General features: G+C 51.6%; 1 protein-coding gene across 9 annotated transcripts in view; it reads left to right on the top strand.

Annotated features, from left to right (window-relative positions):
• The window catches only part of EYA3 (EYA transcriptional coactivator and phosphatase 3), a 166469-nt gene extending 156692 nt beyond the window's left edge, over positions 1-9777 (top strand). For all 9 annotated transcript variants that reach the window (XM_074976655.1, XM_074976654.1, XM_074976650.1 and 6 more), the window contains one exon: positions 5788-9777. In XM_074976655.1, the coding sequence (XP_074832756.1) occupies positions 5788-5868 (81 nt within the window). In that variant the 3' untranslated portion in view covers positions 5869-9777. The remainder of the gene's footprint in view (positions 1-5787) is intronic.
• Positions 9778-17934: the final 8157 nt, after the last annotated feature.

Genomic DNA, 17934 nt, shown 5'->3' with positions numbered 1-17934 from the left:
GACAAGTTCCAGTCCCTGTATTTGTAGTGTGTGACATGGCCAACAACCACACTGTGTGTGTCGGGGGCCTGTGGCCTTAAACCCATGTGTACATATGTTGCACCTCTTCCCAAGCTTCCTCAGTCTCCTGCAACACTGGCTGGGGACAGTCTATTCTTCATCTAGGCATCTTATGGCCAAACAAGTCTTGGACTCACCCCATGTCCTGCTGGACTTGGAATTGTGGCTAGGTCCACTGTATGGAAGACAAGGGACACCTTTCTTAGTTGTCTCCCTGCTGAAGATGCTGGTCACAAGCTGGAGTGTCCACCTGAACCACCTGCAGATGGAAGGTTTCTGGCTTCAGGGTGACCTAAAACTCCATGTGCATGTCTTGGAATTAAGAGCCATCAGGCTGGCTTGCATGGCTTTCTCACTTGCTCTCTGGAATGCCATGGGGCATATCCTCACTGGCAACACTCTGAGAGCACTGCATAAATAATCAGGGAGGTACTTGGTCAGCCCCTTCCTGCCTGGGAGTGATTGCATTCTGGAAGTGGAGTCGCTGATACAGAGTGATGTTGGTAGCTGTACACTGAACAAGGTTCAGCAACAACCTGGTGCTTTCCTGAGCAGGAACACAGCCACCCACAAGGGGTCCCCGTGGAAATTCATCCCTAGGTCCAGTGTTTTGCTGGTGGTCTCTTTTCATCATAGACCTGTCTTCATGGTGAAAATGTGAAGTGTGAGAACTTCCCCTCCATGGGAGGTTTGAGTCCCAGATCTCTTCCAGACACCCTTCTACTTTGGAGGTATCAGGGACTATGTCCCTTCTTCCCGATTCTCAGGATCATATCCAAGATCAGATGTGGCCACGATGATAGCCGTTTACTGGCCGAAGCAGGTTTGGCTGTCTGCTCTCCTGCACACACCCCCAACTTAACATACCTTTCTGTCTACCTGGACATGAGGAGCTGATATTGCACCTGGATCTGTGGTGTTTCATCTGGTGGTCTGTATGTTGGCAGAACTGATGGAGACTGCTCCTCACTGGTCCAGAAGATCCTTCTAAAGAGTCCAGAAACCCTCCTGTGGGAAGACTTGCTCCTCAAAGTGAAAAAGGTTTTCCATGTAGATAACTGAAAATGGTGCAAACCCTGGTGAGGCTCTGACATCAAAGATCTTGGCTACAAAGTGGTCCTGGAAGCAGGCAGCACTAGGCCTTAGCTTCCTTAAAGGCCCTCTGGCAGGAGAGTCCGTGTGCCCCACGCCCATGCAGTCATGCTGGTTTTGTGTCACACCACACAGTGTCAAGATTTCTCAAGGACCTTCCCCAGATCTGCCTCCGGTAAGAGACGCTACTGCCATGTAAAAAATTCCCGGAGTTCTCCTCTAGCTCATGGGGCTCCCTGAGAACAATTAGCAGAATGCCCATGCTTCAAGTGCCTGCTCATGCACATTCCATTTTAGGTGTGTGCACCCATGTGCATGGTCATCAGTGAGTTTTGCCTTAGCAGTACCCATGGGGTCATCTGCAGGCTTATGTGTTGGTATATAAGGCATCAGTGACCCTGTGCCCCATCTGTTCCTTCGTGTCGCCTGTCAGAGCTGATTGGATTGCCTTCCCTTGCATCCCAAGCGTGTTGGCCATTCTTACAACCCATTGTTCTGTCTCTGTTTTCATGTAAAGTCCATAGAAAGGAGAAGTGCAGGATCTGCAAGAGCTTTCACTTCAAACCCAGAAGGAGCAGGACTCTGCTCATGGAGACTGCACTTCACCCCCGTCGGAGCCCTCCAGCTCAGATCCCACACCACGCACCACAGTGTCACTGCACTGTGGACACAGCACCAAAGAAATGTCAAAAGAGCCCCCCGTTGCAAGTACTGGCAGGAGAAGAGGCCTTGGGCAAAGGGTGTATGTTAGGCCATCTGCCCACCCAGACGTTCCATGGGGATACTGCTCGGGTCACAGCTCCCAGCCTGGCCAGCGATCTATCTCCAACTCCAGGGAGCAGCAAAGGACACTGGTGGCCATGGAATAGACAGGCCGCCTGGCACCACAGTTGCCACATCAGATACTGGGTGCTGCTTATGCCCCAAATCAAGACAAGCTGATCTTGGAATAGGGCAATGGAGCACCCTCACGCCCTGGTCAAAGGGCATCGATCCCCATCTCTGTGGCTTAGGAGCCTGGCCCTGCATCTCCGGTCACACAGAAGGCTCTGGCGCCGCTCCCCTCAGCTCCCATGAGACGTGAGATGCTGGAGTCAAGTCACCGGTCTCCATACAGACAAGCTTTCCGCCAGGGATCACCACAGCACATGTGGCCCTTGCCCAGGCCATCTCCCAGACATCGGTCCCCACGAGGGCAGGATCACCCCTGTTGTGGCACCAGTCTCCGTCACTCCAGTCCCACTCGTTGAGCAGGCACCAACCGTCAACATGGCCTCACCAGTTGCCAGCCAGGATCAGTCACAGACTCAGGCCTCACTGGCTGCACCTAGGCTGCCAGAAGTGCTGTGGTTGGAGTCTGACTGGAAGTTCAGCCCCTCTCTGAGGGGTGGTGATTTGGTGCCAGCCCGCGAAACCAGCAAAGCATCTGCAGAGATGGCGCGACAGCAGGGAGAGTGGCCACTCAGTGGCCATATTGGAACCTGGGGGGGTGTATCTATAATGCCAGGCCCCAGTTCCCCCCCCCAACTCTCCCAGGTGGCCTCAGACACAGTTCCGAGTGTGACATGGGGGTGGTGCATTGGACCACAACCCCAGAGCCCTCTCCAGAGAAGCAAGGGGGAACTTACCCCTCTGCAGGTGGTATAGTCAGCATCATTATCTCCAGTAGCAGGGGCGGGTCCCTCCTAGACCAGGAGTGCATATCTCCCCACCCCCAACAACTTACAGAGCACCAGGCTCTCCTGAAAGGGTGACTACCAGCTTAAAATGTAAAAGTTGAGGCAGTTGTGGAGAAGTCTAACCTCTTCAGTATTATATCCTCCTACACACCAGCCAAGGTCGCACTGGTATCCTCAAGATTGCCAAATCACTGTGGCAGACCTCTTCTGATTCCACCTCCATCTCAGACAGAAGCACTGTGTCCTTGAAAAGAGGTTGGCTGGCTACATGTGCACCCTACATCTGTGTCACTCTTCGTGCCCACTGCTAATGAAAGGGACCAGCAGGGCCAAGTCCATGGCACACTGAAAGACAAAGATGCCAAGAGACTGGGCTTATTTAGCAGGAGGATTTATCCAGCAGCAAGCCGGCAGTTTCAGGTGTTCAATCGCCAGGCCCTGTTAAGCAGGTACAGTTCTATCTTGTGGGACCCCCTTCATAAATTCAGGGGGCCTATTGCTGGACCAAGCCCAGGAGTTCACCTCTTCCAATGGCCTGGGCCACTACTGACTTGCTCAGAAAAGCCAGGTACAGTGTTTGTAAAAGACCCTGTGGGGCAGTTCCAAGGTCAGGGCCCTAATCTGAGACTTGATGGATGTTACTGCAAGCAGAAACATGACCTTCCAGGGTAGGAGAAGGAGGGCATTGGAAGCCAGAGGCTTGAAGGTGCGGGAGGGAAGTCTTGTGAGCCGTGGCAGCATAAGATTCAGGTCCTATTGGGAATGAAGTGCCTGATGTGTGGGCAGAAACCACCCTTCCTTTGCGTGCCGGATGGAAGGTTCAAGATAGCAGCCAAGTGGACCTTGGTAGATGAACAGCAAAGTCCAGGATTACCTGCAGCAAGGCCCATTCAGGCTGAATGCCATTCTCTGGGGTCCAACAAGTGAACGTCTTCCACTGGGCCAGTTGCTCTGGTGGGAGGTCTTTTTTCCAAAGGCACAGAAGTCCGAGGAGCAGCAGAGGTGGTATTCCCTAGCTGTGAGGAGGGCTCCATCCTGTTCTATCAAGGGGACCCAGCTACTTTGCAAGTCAACGTAGTTGTTCATCAGAGTGGCCGGTGAATGAAAGATTGTCCGGTATTCGCTCAAGGAATTTCTTCTTGGATCATTGCCTGCATTTGCTCCTGCCATGACTAGGCTGTGGTGCCCCCTCCAGTGACTGGAACTGCAGCTTTCCTCAGCCAGCACCTGTCCAGGACACCTGTAGGGCAGCCACCTGGTTGTCCTTCCACACACTGATGGATGACGTTGGCTTTGGTACAGTGGTGTTGTAAACTACTAGACTCTGAACTCTTAGCCCACTTACGAGGGATTCTGCTTGTTAGTCTCCTAGAATGAAATCGACACGAGCATTCACACAGCAGATGGTTTCCCACCCTCTGTCATTGTTCTTAACCTGTCTCGCTCATGTCCATCCCATTACCTGCCTTCCTGCCCCTCTGCTGGGGCTGCCAGAAGGACAGAGGTGAGAGGGCATAGGGTGGGCGTGCCCAACGTGAGCGTGGCACTCAAGGGGGCACTGCAGCCAACCATACAGGTACAGCTAAGGCAAAAAGGAGCCAGTGAAGCACACGCTGTCCTGGCTGGAGTGCTGTGTACCCGTGAGCGTGGGATTCCACTGAGCCCGTCTCAGTCCTCACCAGTCCTGTGCCCCAGGCTGTCATCACATCACGCTCAGAATGTTCGAAGTTCGTGCTTCGTTATGCCAGCAGGGCTCAGCCTCAGCCTCCTCGTGCCATGTGTGGCTGTGGAAAGCCAAGCCCATTCGTCCCAGCACATCTCGAAGGAGCTCCCACTTCCATGTGCTGCCAGGTGGCTGCTGAGCCTGCCCCGATCCAGCAGGAACAAGCAGTGTTTCGGGTCTGCTGCAGAGCTGTGCTGATCTCTTTCGGGCAACCCCCGGTACAGCTGTGGAGCATGGGGACAATGCCATGGGCTCAGGAGAGCAGTCTGCACTTTGAGCCCCGTTTGACTGGTGCAGCCAACACACGGCCTCCACCCTCTGGGGAGAATTGAGCGCGGACTGACGGAGAGCCATGGCCAGCCTGCCCTTTGTGCCCTCGTACAGGAACGCGAGGCAGCAGCATGAGACGTGCAGCCTGGAGAGATGCTGCTTTTCACTAGAGCCCAGTCTCACGGCAGGGTGTGTGCAGCCCTCCAGCATGATCCCTACGTTCCCCTCACCCCAGGGGTGCAGTTCAGCAGTGGGTATAGCAGATGCTAGGGTGTTCGGCCTGGCAAGCTTAGCTTAGTGGGAGAGCCATTCGTGTAGAGCAGCTCCTAGCCCCTGAGGGCTTGATTTCTCAGCCCTAAGTCTCCCTTAAGTGCTCCCATGTTTGACTGCATTTAACTTGCATTTACAGCCTGTTAGTGCACCGCCATCCTCAGGAGTGAGTCCCTCAGACTGTGTGCTACATTCACTGGTGAAGTGCAAGGTCTGTGAACCAGGACCCCAGTGAGGACTGTTCCTAACAGATTGCTCCTGGTTAACCCTGTGTTATCAGTGAGACTAGTGGGGGGGGGCAGTTTGGCTGTTCAGGCTTGTTCAGTGTGGTCCTGCCAAACGTGGAATCTGAGATGCTGTCAGGGCACAGCCTGTCCAATGGCTGTGCAGGTCTGACTCGCATGCATGCCATGAACTTTGTGTGCCAGGCAGTGCTTTCTCCTCCTGTGCACCATGCCACAAACTGTCCTCTGGGAGCTGCAGCAGCATCTTGTCCCTCAGCTGACTGCAGCCATGTTCATGCTGACTGCAGAGGTGTAGATAGCACAGGCAAGCACCAGCCGGGGTGCCCTGGTGGCTCCCCATAGGCAAGGGCCTGTCAGCGCTAGGGCTGCACTGTCACGCTCGACCTGTGCACGCTGAAGTGCTGCAGGGTGCATTGTGTAACACAGATTTTGTAACTCTCTGTTGCAGCACAACATGCCCTTCTGGAGGATCACAAACCATGCAGACCTTGTGTCCCTGCACCAAGCCCTCGAGCTGGACTTCCTGTGAGAAGCCAAGCAGACGCAGCTCCTTCAGCCCTTCTCCATTTCGCAGGAGGGCAGCAATTGTGTCTTCTGGGAGCTCTCGTTTAACCCTGATGAAGAAATGTAGCTAATGCAAATTGTACAGTAGGCAGTGACACCTAGACCCTTCCTCAGGAGCACTGGGGCTGCCAGGTACAAAGGGGTTACCCGAGGCAGCCGGTGCGGTCTGGCTGCAGTGTTTCTTTGTTCTCTGTTTCCTAAAGGGAGTGACTGGAGCTGAGGGTCTTGAACTGGGAACCCTCAGAGATTCACTGTGTGTATCCTTGTGGAAATAGAAGAGCAGCAGATTTTGTAAGACCCCACCCCCGTTCCAACCCACTTAGTGCTAGAACCTGCAGCAAATGTAGAGACGTTATTTTTTTAGACAAGTCCAGCGTCCAGGGCCGGGTTGACCTTCCCCGTCTGGCAAGGCCAAAAAGTCTGCTAATTTTTCATGGGGAATACTAACGAAAATGTCAGGAATAGCTTGGTCACTGTGACAATGAGCCCCTCCCTCTCCTCGCCTGTGCAGAGCCATACCTTTAGCTGCTTTTGTTTCCAGGAGGCCGCACTGACCAGTAACGAGGAGAAGGGCATGTTTGGAGGACTGTTTGTTCCCCACAGAGGAGATGGTGGCCTTTCATGTGAGCCCTGGAGGTTCTAGTCAGTCACCAAGGAGCCCTCTCACTTCCCCATCCCCCAGCCAAAAATGACCGAAGTGGAGCCTCGCCCCTGGCTAGTAATCTGGAGCGCAGTGATGGGCACGACAGGGCCCTGTGGGATATTGCTGATGTGACAGAAGGTTCTTCACTTGGCTGTCAGAGACTCAAGGCACAGCTATCCTCACAAGCCCTGTTAGGAGGGAAACGGTATAGGCTTCCGGGTGGTGTCTGCCAGGTCCAGCCATGCCCAGTAAGTTCCTGTTAGTAGAACTGGGTTCAGTTGCTTGGACGACTCTTTCCACTGTGCCACAGATCCAGTTGCACCCAACCAAAATCCCTTTGCCAGTGGATTCTGTTTTCTAAGACAACTGAGACCCAGAGCCACTAGCAATGAGGGGAGACACCTGCAGTAGCCACATTGACCTTTCTACCAGGCCATAAGTGACAGCAGCTCCCAGCAACATGGCCTGTGTCTTAGCATCCTCCTGCTCAGTACTGGCCACGCGTTAGCCCTTGCGGATTGTCACCTTCAAGGCCGAGGCTAGGACCATGCTAGCTGCAGGTCCGTCTTCTGCAGCGCTCTCCCCATACCCTGTGACATTCTTCTTCTTCTCTCTGAAGCATGTGCCATGGCAGCCCTGAGTAGATAGCTACTCAGAGGTGCTCTGTACAATGGAGGAGCACCTTTCTCTGCTGTTCCTGCTCAGCTGGGATATGGAAGGTTTGATGTACCCAAAGGCTCCCAAGCTCCCTGCACAGCCCTCGGTCTCTGATCTGGAACCTGTCAAGATGGTCTGGGAAGCACAGCTCTAAGAGGGGGACAGGGCAGCTGCATGCATTGACCACAGCTCCCAAAGGGTGTGACCCATTCCACGATCCCAGTGAGCTTGGGCATTTCTGTGGAATCCACAGGCCATGAGCCCTGTCTGTGCCAGACACACCTCCTGGAAGTGCGGCATTATGGCAAGCAGCTGCATGGCGTGGGACAGGCAGGAGCCTCCAGCAGACAGCCCACTGGCTGCTCCACTGTTCTAAGCGCTGCCAACTCTGAACAGGGCCTGATGAAACAATGGCTGAAATACTGGGTGCAAGTAGGTGGCCCCTCTGACCTAGGGCTCCCAGCCCTGCTGGAATACCTGGGGCAGCTGGATGGGTTTGCTACTCTGAGCAGAGCCAGAGAGGTGAGAACTAGGAAAGCATTGGGGCAGCTCTGGATTTCAGTTGTAATTCAATCTTTGATGTCCTTGAGAAACAAATAAGGAATGTCATCTTCTCCCAGTGCCAGAGAGAGCCCTGGGACTAGGAGCCTTCCTTTCTTGTGCTGGCCAGTCACTGACCTTCAGCCAGGGGCAGGCAAAATACAGGCTCCGGGTCAAATCCAGCCCACCAAGATCCGCTGGGCTGCCAATGTCCTGTGGCCCAGAGGGACCCTCGGGCTGGCTCCCTGCCTGCCACTGCCTCATGTGCTGCTCAGAGCATTTGGCTGCTGGCCCAGCGTGTGGGGGTGTGTGCGTGTGCGGCACGCCTTTGCAGGAGAGAAGTCTCCACGTACTGCCCCTACCTCAGTACAAGCCTCGCAGCTCTCATTGGCCAGAAATCAGCCAATGAGAGCTGCCTGGACCATGCTTGCAGGTGCAGGCAGCTCGCAGAACCCGCCTTCCCTATGGCACCCGCCGCACAAAGACGTGCATGTTGGCCAAGTAGCTGGATGCTTTGAGTCCATCTGGAGCTGTGGCAGCCAGTGCACCTGACGGGGTCTCGCTAGGGTCCTGGTTGGGAGCCACCTACAGTAAGTACCTCCAGGCCACAACCTGCACCTGGCACAGTGCCCCCTCCCATGCCCCACCTCCTTGTCCTAGGTCACAAGCCAAACCCTCTGCACCCCCACCCTGGCCACAACTCCCTCCTCCTGCCCAAAATCCTCCCCCACCCAGACCCTGCATGCCAGCCCCCTGGCCCCAGGCTACAGCCTCCTCCCAGACCCCATACGCACCCACCCCGCACCTCAGTCCCCTACCCTGAGTTCCTTTCTGCACCCAATGTCCATCCCAGACCCCGCCCCCTCTGTTCATATCTTAGAAGAGTGTGGCCCTTCACTTTCCAGGCAGGCTGAAGGAGTGACAGGAGCTACTGGAGGTGCCTTGTTCTCAGCTGCTTAAAGCAGCTGTTTGTAAAATAGAGTCCATAGCAGGGTCATCTGCTGCAGTGACCATAGAGTGGAGATGGGCCAGCACGAAATTAGTAACATGAAAATTGCATCTCCAGACCCAGCTGCTGTGTGTGTCTCTGCCAGTGGGGACGAATTCGACCAGGCAAAGGAGACCCAGTCTGGTTGCCATAAGCATCTCTGGCTGGTGAGAGCCAGCAGCTCTTGTACGCTTCGTCCTGTGAAACTGACCCTGTTTGGAACACACCTCTCAGCTTCGGTGAGCTGCACTTGGGCTTTGAAACCTGTGCCTTAACCTCGGGAAACACCCCCTTCACTTCAGTCATTGCACGAAGGGGAGCCCTGTTCTACCGGTGCTCCGAGGGAGTGCGGAGCCAAGGTACTAACCAGTCACAGCTGTCAGGCTTTGCTTTGTGTTTGAATACTACAGATTATTTCATGGAATCAGCCAAACGTAGGTCGAGTGTGAAACTTGCAACCAGTGACCTTTCCTAGTGATATTTATACAATGTCTCCTTGAATGTATGTCAAATACTTTTCTACCAGGAGATTGATGGTACATCTGTGTGTTACATTAATAAACCTTAACTTGGCTGTTTTGTTCTTTCCTCTGCTGGCTGTATTTGTGAGACTTGTCCCTTCTCTAATGAGCTAGCAGCCGTGCGCTTCTCGGTAGAAGAAGATTTTTAAAAATCATTTCTGCCTCCTGCTGTTTTGTTGCTTTTTGATTATTTTTTCATTGGGTTAGGTCTGGAAAAGTTGTACAGCTCTAAGATGCTCCCTCTGAGTAGCTCTGTGTCCCTCAGGCTCATGTTCTCCGCACACAAAAACCTGCCTGCTGAGGCTTGCTGGTTGCCAGCTCCCTGGCAGGGCTGCCTTTCCCCTTTGTACTAGAGCAGCCAGTTCCCTTTGGACCTGCCAGATGCCTTACGCAGAACGAGGGCTTGGGTGTTGTGTATGTATGTGACTGAGGGCATTAATGACTGTGGATTCCATGACCAGTCATGTTCTGTGTAATGGGAACTGTCCTATGAACTGGAAAAATAAAGTCTATTTTCTGTAATAATTGCTATGGGCTGTTTTCTGAAAACCTGATTCTCACAACCCCAGCCAGCGGGAAGTGTGCCTTGGGCTGTTGGATACAAATGCACTAAAGCCACTCAGCTAGCTTTCAAACCCAGTGTGAGGGGCCTGAAGCTGCTTTTGGGCCTGCCCCAAAGAGTCCTGTCTTATGGTGGAGGAGCAGCATGGTTGTCAGGTAAGATTTCGGTCTCAGCTGTGGCTGCCAGTATGGGGCAGTTCATGCTGGGTGCACAGGCTGTACAGGAAACCACATGCTCATGCAGAAACATCTATCAGGTTTAGGACTTAACATGGAATTTGTTTTATTTTACTGCTTAAATTATAAGCTTTTATTTTCAAAAATAAGCCTGTTTAAAATGAAATCTGAATTTAAGAGAAAACTGGTTCCTGCCAAAACTTCTTGTGATCCCTTCAAGATTGAAATAAAACATAACTGTGCTACTATATGAGCCGCTATCACACAGGTGGGCAAAAGCACACCCAGGAGCCAGAGCCAGCCTGCCCAGCTGATGGGGGGCATGACAGGAAGATGCAGACTGTGGCACTGGAGAAGAGCAACACAGGAGAGTCAAAGCAGGCCCCCGTGGGAAGAAAGGACAAAGTTCTTTGCTCTTTCAACCCCCGGAAACAGGGCAGGGGAATACCCACCCTGGCTGCCAGTTCTAAAAAAGAGTCTACAGGAATGTTGTTGAGAGATTCCTGTGTCTCTGGGTGAACAAGGACCAAGTACCAAACTTAAGCAGTATGCCAGAGATAAGGCATTAGGAAAACTGCTCCTTGGAAGCTAAGGACTAGGAAGATGATGTGGCCATGCCTGTGCTGTGTCTCACTGGATGAGTGAATGCTGACTTAGATTATTGCCATACTTTGCTGTTTTGGCTGGGTTATAGATTTACAAGTTTCAAAATGTTTGTGTTCAAAGTGTAATTGGTATGTTTGACGTGAGTATTTACCAATTACAATTTTGCTCTTACAGCTGCACTTGTGAAATGATTGTTCTGTTGTTCAGCGCAATTAAACATCCTAAGTGAGGATTTCTTCTTTACGAATAAAGTTTTGTTAGGTATTTAGGAAGTTTAACAGTTTAAAATATGCTTTTCAAGCTGCTTGGTATGCTGCCAGAGATAGGGCTTAAATAGATGTGGAGAATCCTTATGATTTGTTCGTTATTTTCTTTTACAGCTGGGCTTGGAATAAAATAATCATTTTAACAGTGCTACAAGCAGCTGCAGTAGCAAAATAACTTGACCTGCTTTCCATGCAAATTCCAAAGCAGGCAAAAGCTTTACGCTACTTAACATCTGAAATATTCAATTTAATTCATGGAGCACAACTAATCCCAATGTTCAATTAATCATTTACTTATAAATGTGAAATATATTTTGATAAAGTTGTTTTATAAAAACATTTTAAGGTAGTTTCATTTAATAAAAAATAAATTGTATCTTTTGTTTCAATTCCAGTTTTCACCCTAATGCAGCTTGGCACAAATGAGCAAAATGTTAATTATCTAGTGAACACTCTTTCCCTAACATACTAAAATGACCAGGTGAGAGCGTGAAGGTACCTAACTGCAGAAGTAAATGGGGAGAGTTGTTCTTTGCCCTTTGAGGTAGTAAACACCTGTGCCAACGCTGGGGGCAGGGCTCTGCGGGGCTGTCAATGAACACGTTTCTCTCAAGCCCTGAGAATCTGCTCTGGCCCAATGGGAGAAGTTGTTAAAATCCCTCTCCCATGCTGTGCGCGGAGCTGGGCTTGGGCATGGTTACCCAGCAGCCGGGTGCTGCCTGCCCCCGGGACAGAGCTGCCACAGGGCCCCCCACAGCTGCACGCCAGGGTGCTGCAGGGAGGGGGTGACAGTGCTCCGCTGCTGAAGGTGGCATCCCTGTCCCTGTTGCATGGAATGGGCAGCACCCCTGGGGGCCTGAAGCCCAGCACTGAGGGCTGGGAAGAGCTGCAGTGCACCAGGGGCATGCAGGGGCCTCAGGAAGGGCTGCACCAGGCACCTCTCCTGGGGCAGGGGCAGTGCTGTAGCTGCTGTGGGAGCTGTTGTGCTGGGTTTCTAACTGGCTCTTGGGCTCCAGGCACATCCCATAGGGGCAGGTGGCACCAACCAGTTGGCCACGCTGGCCCCGGCTCCTTCCCCACATGTGGGCTGGGCAGGAAACCCCCCAGCAGCTGCTGCACCCAGCCTCCTGCCTGAGCCCTGTTGAGCCCACAGTGGCCATCAGGGCGTGAGAGCAGGGCAAGAGGTGCAAAGCTCTGGCTCAGCTGAGCTCCGGGGCCAGGGCTGTCCAAGGGTTTTGGGGCCCTGGGGAAGCTGCACTGTCAGGTCTCCCTTCTGAGCAGGCCCAGGGGTTGGAGAAATCACCTTCCTGAGTGGCCTTATGCTGCATCTGGATGCATCCTGGGCTCCTACCCACGGCTTGGCCGCTGCCAAAATGCTTTTTGCCCCCTTGATGCCCCTGTAAGCCCCCCTGAGACTTGAGCCATCACTCCCATTCCCCAGGACTCAGGCGCTGATGCTTCTGGGCCAGGATAGGCCTAGGGATTGCGGTTCTACGACCACCACCCCAAGAGAAGAAAACAGGTGGTAGTGGTCAGGGACTCCTGAAGAGGGGCGGAGTCATCCATCTGTCATCCAGACCTGGAATCCCAGGAAGTGATGGAGTCTCTTCCAAGAGTCATCAAACCTGTGGATTATTACCCTTTGCTGCTCCTCCATGTAGGAGCCAATGACACAGCAGTTCACTGTGGATTATGTAACTCTGGGAAGAAAGATCAAGGCATATGGAACACAAATTGTGTTCTCTTCCATCCTCCCTGCAGAAGGAAGGATCCAGGCAGAGATCTTCAAACTGTGGCGGTAAATGCTTGGTTGCACAGGTGATGTTGGAGGGCTTTGGTTTTTTTGACCATGTGATTCTGTTTCAGGAAGGATTGCTGGGAAGAGATGGGATCCACCTCATGAAGAGAGGAAAGAGCATCTTTGCAGGCAGGCTTGCAAGCCTAGTGAGGAGGACTTTAAACTAGGCTTGTTGGGGGGCAGTGACACAAGTCCTGCGGTAAGTGGGGAAGGAGAAAGGAACCACAAAGGAGGATCCCTGGCTCAAAAGGAGAAGGTCAGCCAATCGGCTAACTATCTAAGGTGCTTGTACACAAATGCAAGAAGCCTGGGAAACAAACAGGAAGAATTAGAGGCCCTGGCACAGCCAAAGGAGAATTAGGTGGTTGGAATAACAGAGACGTGGTGGGATGACTCACATAACTTGAGCACAGTCACAGAAGGGTATGAACTGTTGAGGAAGGACAGGCAGGGGAGACGAGGAGTGGTGCTGTATGAGACAGAGCAGTATGATTGCTCAGCACTCTAGCATATGGAGGGAGAAAAGCCAGTTGTCTCTCTTTGGGTTAAGATTAGAGGCAGAAGCAATAGAGGTGATGTGGTTGGTGACCACCCAATCAGGTGGATGAGGATTTCTTCAGACGACTAAGAGAAGATTCCCAAGCACACGATCTGGTTCTCATGGGAGACAATCACTCGCACATTTGTTGGGAGACCAATACAGGAGCACACACACAAGCCAGGAAGTTTTTGGAGAATGTTGGGGATAACTTCCTGGTACAAGTGCTGACGGAACCGATCGGGGCCATGCGCAGCTCACTAACCAGGAAGAACTAGTAGGAAAAATAGAAGTGGGTGGCAACTTGGGCTTCAACAACCATGGGATGGTAGATTTCAGGATCCTGACAAAAAGAAAAAGGTGAGCAGTTAAATACAGACTGTAGATTTCAGAAGAACAGACTTCAATTCCCTGAGAAACTGATGGGCAGGATCCCTTGGGAAACAGAAATGAAGGGGAAAGGAGTTCAGGAGAACTGGCAGTGTTTTCAAGAGGTCTTATTGAAGGCACAGGAACAAACCATCCCAATGCACAGTAAGAAACATGGTAGCTAACCAGCTTGGCTTAACAGGGAAATCCTTAGTGAGTTCAAACTCAAAAAGCATGCATATAAGAAGTGGAAACTTGAACAGATGACTGAAGAGGAGTATAAATATATGGCTGGAGAATGCTGGGGAGTAATCAGGAAAGTGAAAGCACAATTGGAACTGCAGCTAGCAAGGCATGCAAAGGATAACAGGAAGGGTTTCTATAGATGTTAATAGGAGGGTGATCAGAGAGGCTGTGGGGCCATTACTGGATGAGGGAGGTAACCTAGAGACAGATGATGCAGGAAAAGCTGAAGTACTCAATGCTTTTTTCTGCTTCAGTATTTACAGACAAGATCAGTTCCCAACCTACAGCACTAGGCAATGCAGTATGGGAAGGAGGTGAGCAGACCTTGTTGGGGAAAGAACAGGTTAAGAGTTACTTAGAAAAGCTAGACATATACAAATCCATGGGTCTGGATTTCATGCATCCAAGGGTACTGAGGGAATTGGCAAATGTCATTGTAGAGCCTTTGGCTATTCATTTTGAAAGCTCTGGAGAGTGGAAGAGGTCCCGCATGATCGGAAAAAGGCATATGTAATGCCCATCTGTAAAAAAGGAAAAGACAATCCAGAGACCTACACACCAGTCAGCCTTACCTCCGTCCCTGGAAAAATCATGGAGGGGATCTTCAAGGAATCCATTTTAAAGCACTTCGAAGAGGGGAAAGTGATCAAGAGAAGTCAACATGGATTCACCAAGGGCAAGTCCTGCCTGACCAATCTGATTAGCTTCTATGACGTTGTAACTGGCTCTGTAGACATGGGGAAGTCAATGGATGTCATATACTTTGTCTTTAGCAAAGCTTTTGATACAGTCTCCAACAACATTCTTGCCTATAAGTTAAGGAAGTATGGATTGGACACATGGACTGTAAGATGGACAGAAAGCTGGCTTGACAGACAGGCCCAACAGGTAGAGGTCAATGGCTCGATGTCTGGCGGGCAGGCAGTTTCAAATGGAGTGCCCCAAGAATCGGTTCTAGGGCCAGTACTGTTCAACATCTTTATTAATGACCTGGATGAGAGGATGGATTGCATCCTCAGCATAGTTGCAGATGACACTAAGCTAGGGAGAGAGGTAGATACATTGGAGGGTAGGGATAGGGTCCTGAGTGACTGACAAACTGGAGGATTGGGCCAAAAGAAATTTGGTGAGGTTCAACAAGAAGTGTAGAGTGCTGCACTTGGGACAGAGGAATCCCAAGCACCATTACAGTCTGGGGACCGAGTGGCTAAGTAGCAATGCAGCAGAAAAGGAGCTGGGGTTTACAGTGGATGAGAGGCTGGATATGAGTCAGTGTGCCATTCTAGCCAAAAACAGCTAATTGCATACTGGGCTACATTACAAGAAGCATTGCCAGCAGATCTAGACAAGTTATGGGTCCCCTCTACTTGGCACTGGTGAGGCCACATCTGGAGTATTGCATCCCATTGTGGAGCCCCAGTATAGAAAGGATGTGGATGCATTGGAGAGAGTTCAGTGGAGAGCAATGAAAATGATTAAGGGGCTGGAGCACATGCCCTGTGAGGAGAAGCTGAGGGATCTGGGCTTACTTAGTTTGCAGAAGAGAAGACTGAGAGGCGATTTGATAGCAGCCTTCAACTTCCTGAAGGGGGGCTCTAAAGAAGATGGAGAGAGACTGTTCTCAGTGGTGACAAGCATCAGAACAAGGAGCAATGGTCTGAAGTTACAGAGGGAGAAGTGTAGGTTGGATATTAGGAAAAACTATTTCACCAGGTGGGTGGTGAAGCACTGGAATGTGTTACCGAGGCAGGTGGTGGATTCTCCATCCCTCGAGGTTTTTAAATCCGGGCTTGACAGAGTCCTGGCTGGGATGACTTAGTGGTGGTTGATCCTGCTTTAAGCAGGGGACTGGACTAAATGACCTCCTGAGGTCCCTTCCAGCCCTAGAATTCTCGATTCTCCTTTCCCGCTTGCTGCGTGAGCCCAGACAGTTTCCTTCACAGTGGGCCCCACCCAGCTTGCTGGGACAGCTCCCCATCTCATGTGGGAGCCCACATCTAGGAGCTGCTCTTTGCTGCCTACACCCTGCAGTGGTGCCCAGAGCCTCCTTGGCACCAGTCTTTGCATTGGGGGTGGGTTTCAGCATCAAGTGATGTGATGAGGCCAACAGTCTCCTCTCACGTGGCTGCACCTCCTGTCGTGAATGGCCTCACCCAGGCACACCCATTTCCACAGGGCCTGAGCCCAGCCTACATTTACAGACCTGTCCTGGCCTTGCACCACTAGAGCCTGGCTGGCGTTGCAGAGTACTTGAGGAGCGCAAAGTATTAGGGGCCCAATCCTTTTCTCAAACGTCAGTCTCTCGTGATTACATCAAGCTTGGTGCTGTACTAACAGCAGCTATATTAGTGGATGCAGAGCCCAGCCCTGTTCTCTGAGTCCCGTGTTAGCCAGACTCCAGCGGGTGGATGGGCCAGGTATGTGCCAGCCTGTGCTTGAGACCAGCACTGCGCCAGCCTTTACCTCAGCAGAGTCAGAATGGCCCCACTGCATGTACCAGCTTGGCCAGGCAGGGAAGCTGGTCTCAGCTGCAGCAGGCTTCTTGCTCAGTTGCACGTACAACTGCAGGGTTCTTATCTCTCACAAGCAGATGTGCTGCTACAGCTGCCCTGTAACCCCTGCCGTGCTGAACTGACACATCAGCCCCGGGGGAGAGCGTAACTGAAACTGGATCGAGGCAGCCAAGTGTGATGGGATTGTGGAGCATCTTGGAAAGAAGGACAATCCAAGGAACTATAGACCAGTCAGTCTAACCTCAGTCCCCAGAAAAATCAGAGGGGATCCTCAAGGAATCCATTTTGGAGCACCTGGAAGAGGGGAACGTGATCGAGTAGTGAACATGCGTTCACCAAGGGCAAGTCCTGCCTGACCAATCTGATTAGCTTCTGTGATGAGGTAACTGGCTCTGTAGACAAGGGGAAGTCAATGGGTGTGATATTCCTTGATTTTTAGCAAAGCTTTTGATAGTTTCCCACAATATTTTTGCCCATAAAGTAAGGAAGTGTGGGTTGCATAGAAAAAGGGCTAGATGGTCAGGCCCCACAGGTAGCTCTGTATCAATGGCTCTGTATCTGCTTAGTGGTCAGTTACAAGTAGAGTGCCCTAGACATCAGTGCTTGCTCCAGTATTTTCCAACATCGTTATTAATGACATGGATGAGGGGATGGATCGCACCCTCAGCAAATCAGCAGCAATACTGAGCTGGGGGACCGACAGATATATTGGAAGATAAGGACAGGGTCCAGAGTGACCAAGATAAGTTGGAGAATTGAGTCAAAAGTAGTCTGATCAAGTTCAACAAAAGGTAGTGCAGAGTCCTGCACTTGGGATAGAAAAATCCCAAGCACTGTTACGGGCTGAGGACTGATTGGGTAAGTACCAGTGCACCAGAAAAGGACCTGCAGATTACAGTGGATGAGAGGCTGGCTACGAGTCAGTGTGCTCTTGTAGCCCAGAAGTCTAATGGCATATTGGGGTGCATTAGGAGGAGCATTTCCAGCAGTTCTAGAGAAGTTGTTATTCCCCTCTACTCAGTGTTGGTGAGGCCACGTGGAGTAGTGTGTCCAGTTCTAGGCTCCCCAGTACAGAAAGGATATGGATGCACTGGAGAGGGTTCAGCAGAGGGCAACGAAAATTAGGGGGCTGGAGCTCATGACCTGTGAGAAGATATTGAGGGATCGGCACTTATTTAGTTTGCATATGAGAAGAGTGAGGGGCAATTTGATAACAGCCTTCAACTTCCTAAAGAGAGCTCTAAAGAGGATGAAGAGGCTGTTCTCAGTAGTGATGAATGGCAGAACAAGGAGCAATGGGCTGAAGTTACAGAGGGGAAGGTAACAGCAATGAAGGGTCCTGTGGCACCTTATAGACTAACAGAAAAGTTTTGAGCATGAGCTTTCGTGAGCACAGACTCACTTCATCAGATGCTGGTCTTGGGAATCTGCAGGGCCAGGGTGGGGATCACAAGGTTAGCTCAGTCAGCAAGGGTGAGGCTCACTACCAGCAGTTATCTGGAGGTGTGAACACCAAGGGAGGGGTGGGAAACTCTGTTTCACCAGGAGGGTGGTGAAGCACTGGAATGCGTTGTCTTGGGAGGTGGGGGCATCTCCAGCCCTAGTAGT

The sequence above is a fragment of the Carettochelys insculpta genome, chromosome 24 (assembly GCF_033958435.1).
Source record: "Carettochelys insculpta isolate YL-2023 chromosome 24, ASM3395843v1, whole genome shotgun sequence".
Taxonomy (NCBI): domain Eukaryota; kingdom Metazoa; phylum Chordata; order Testudines; family Carettochelyidae; genus Carettochelys; species Carettochelys insculpta.
This window is presented reverse-complemented; position numbering and strand designations above follow the sequence as displayed.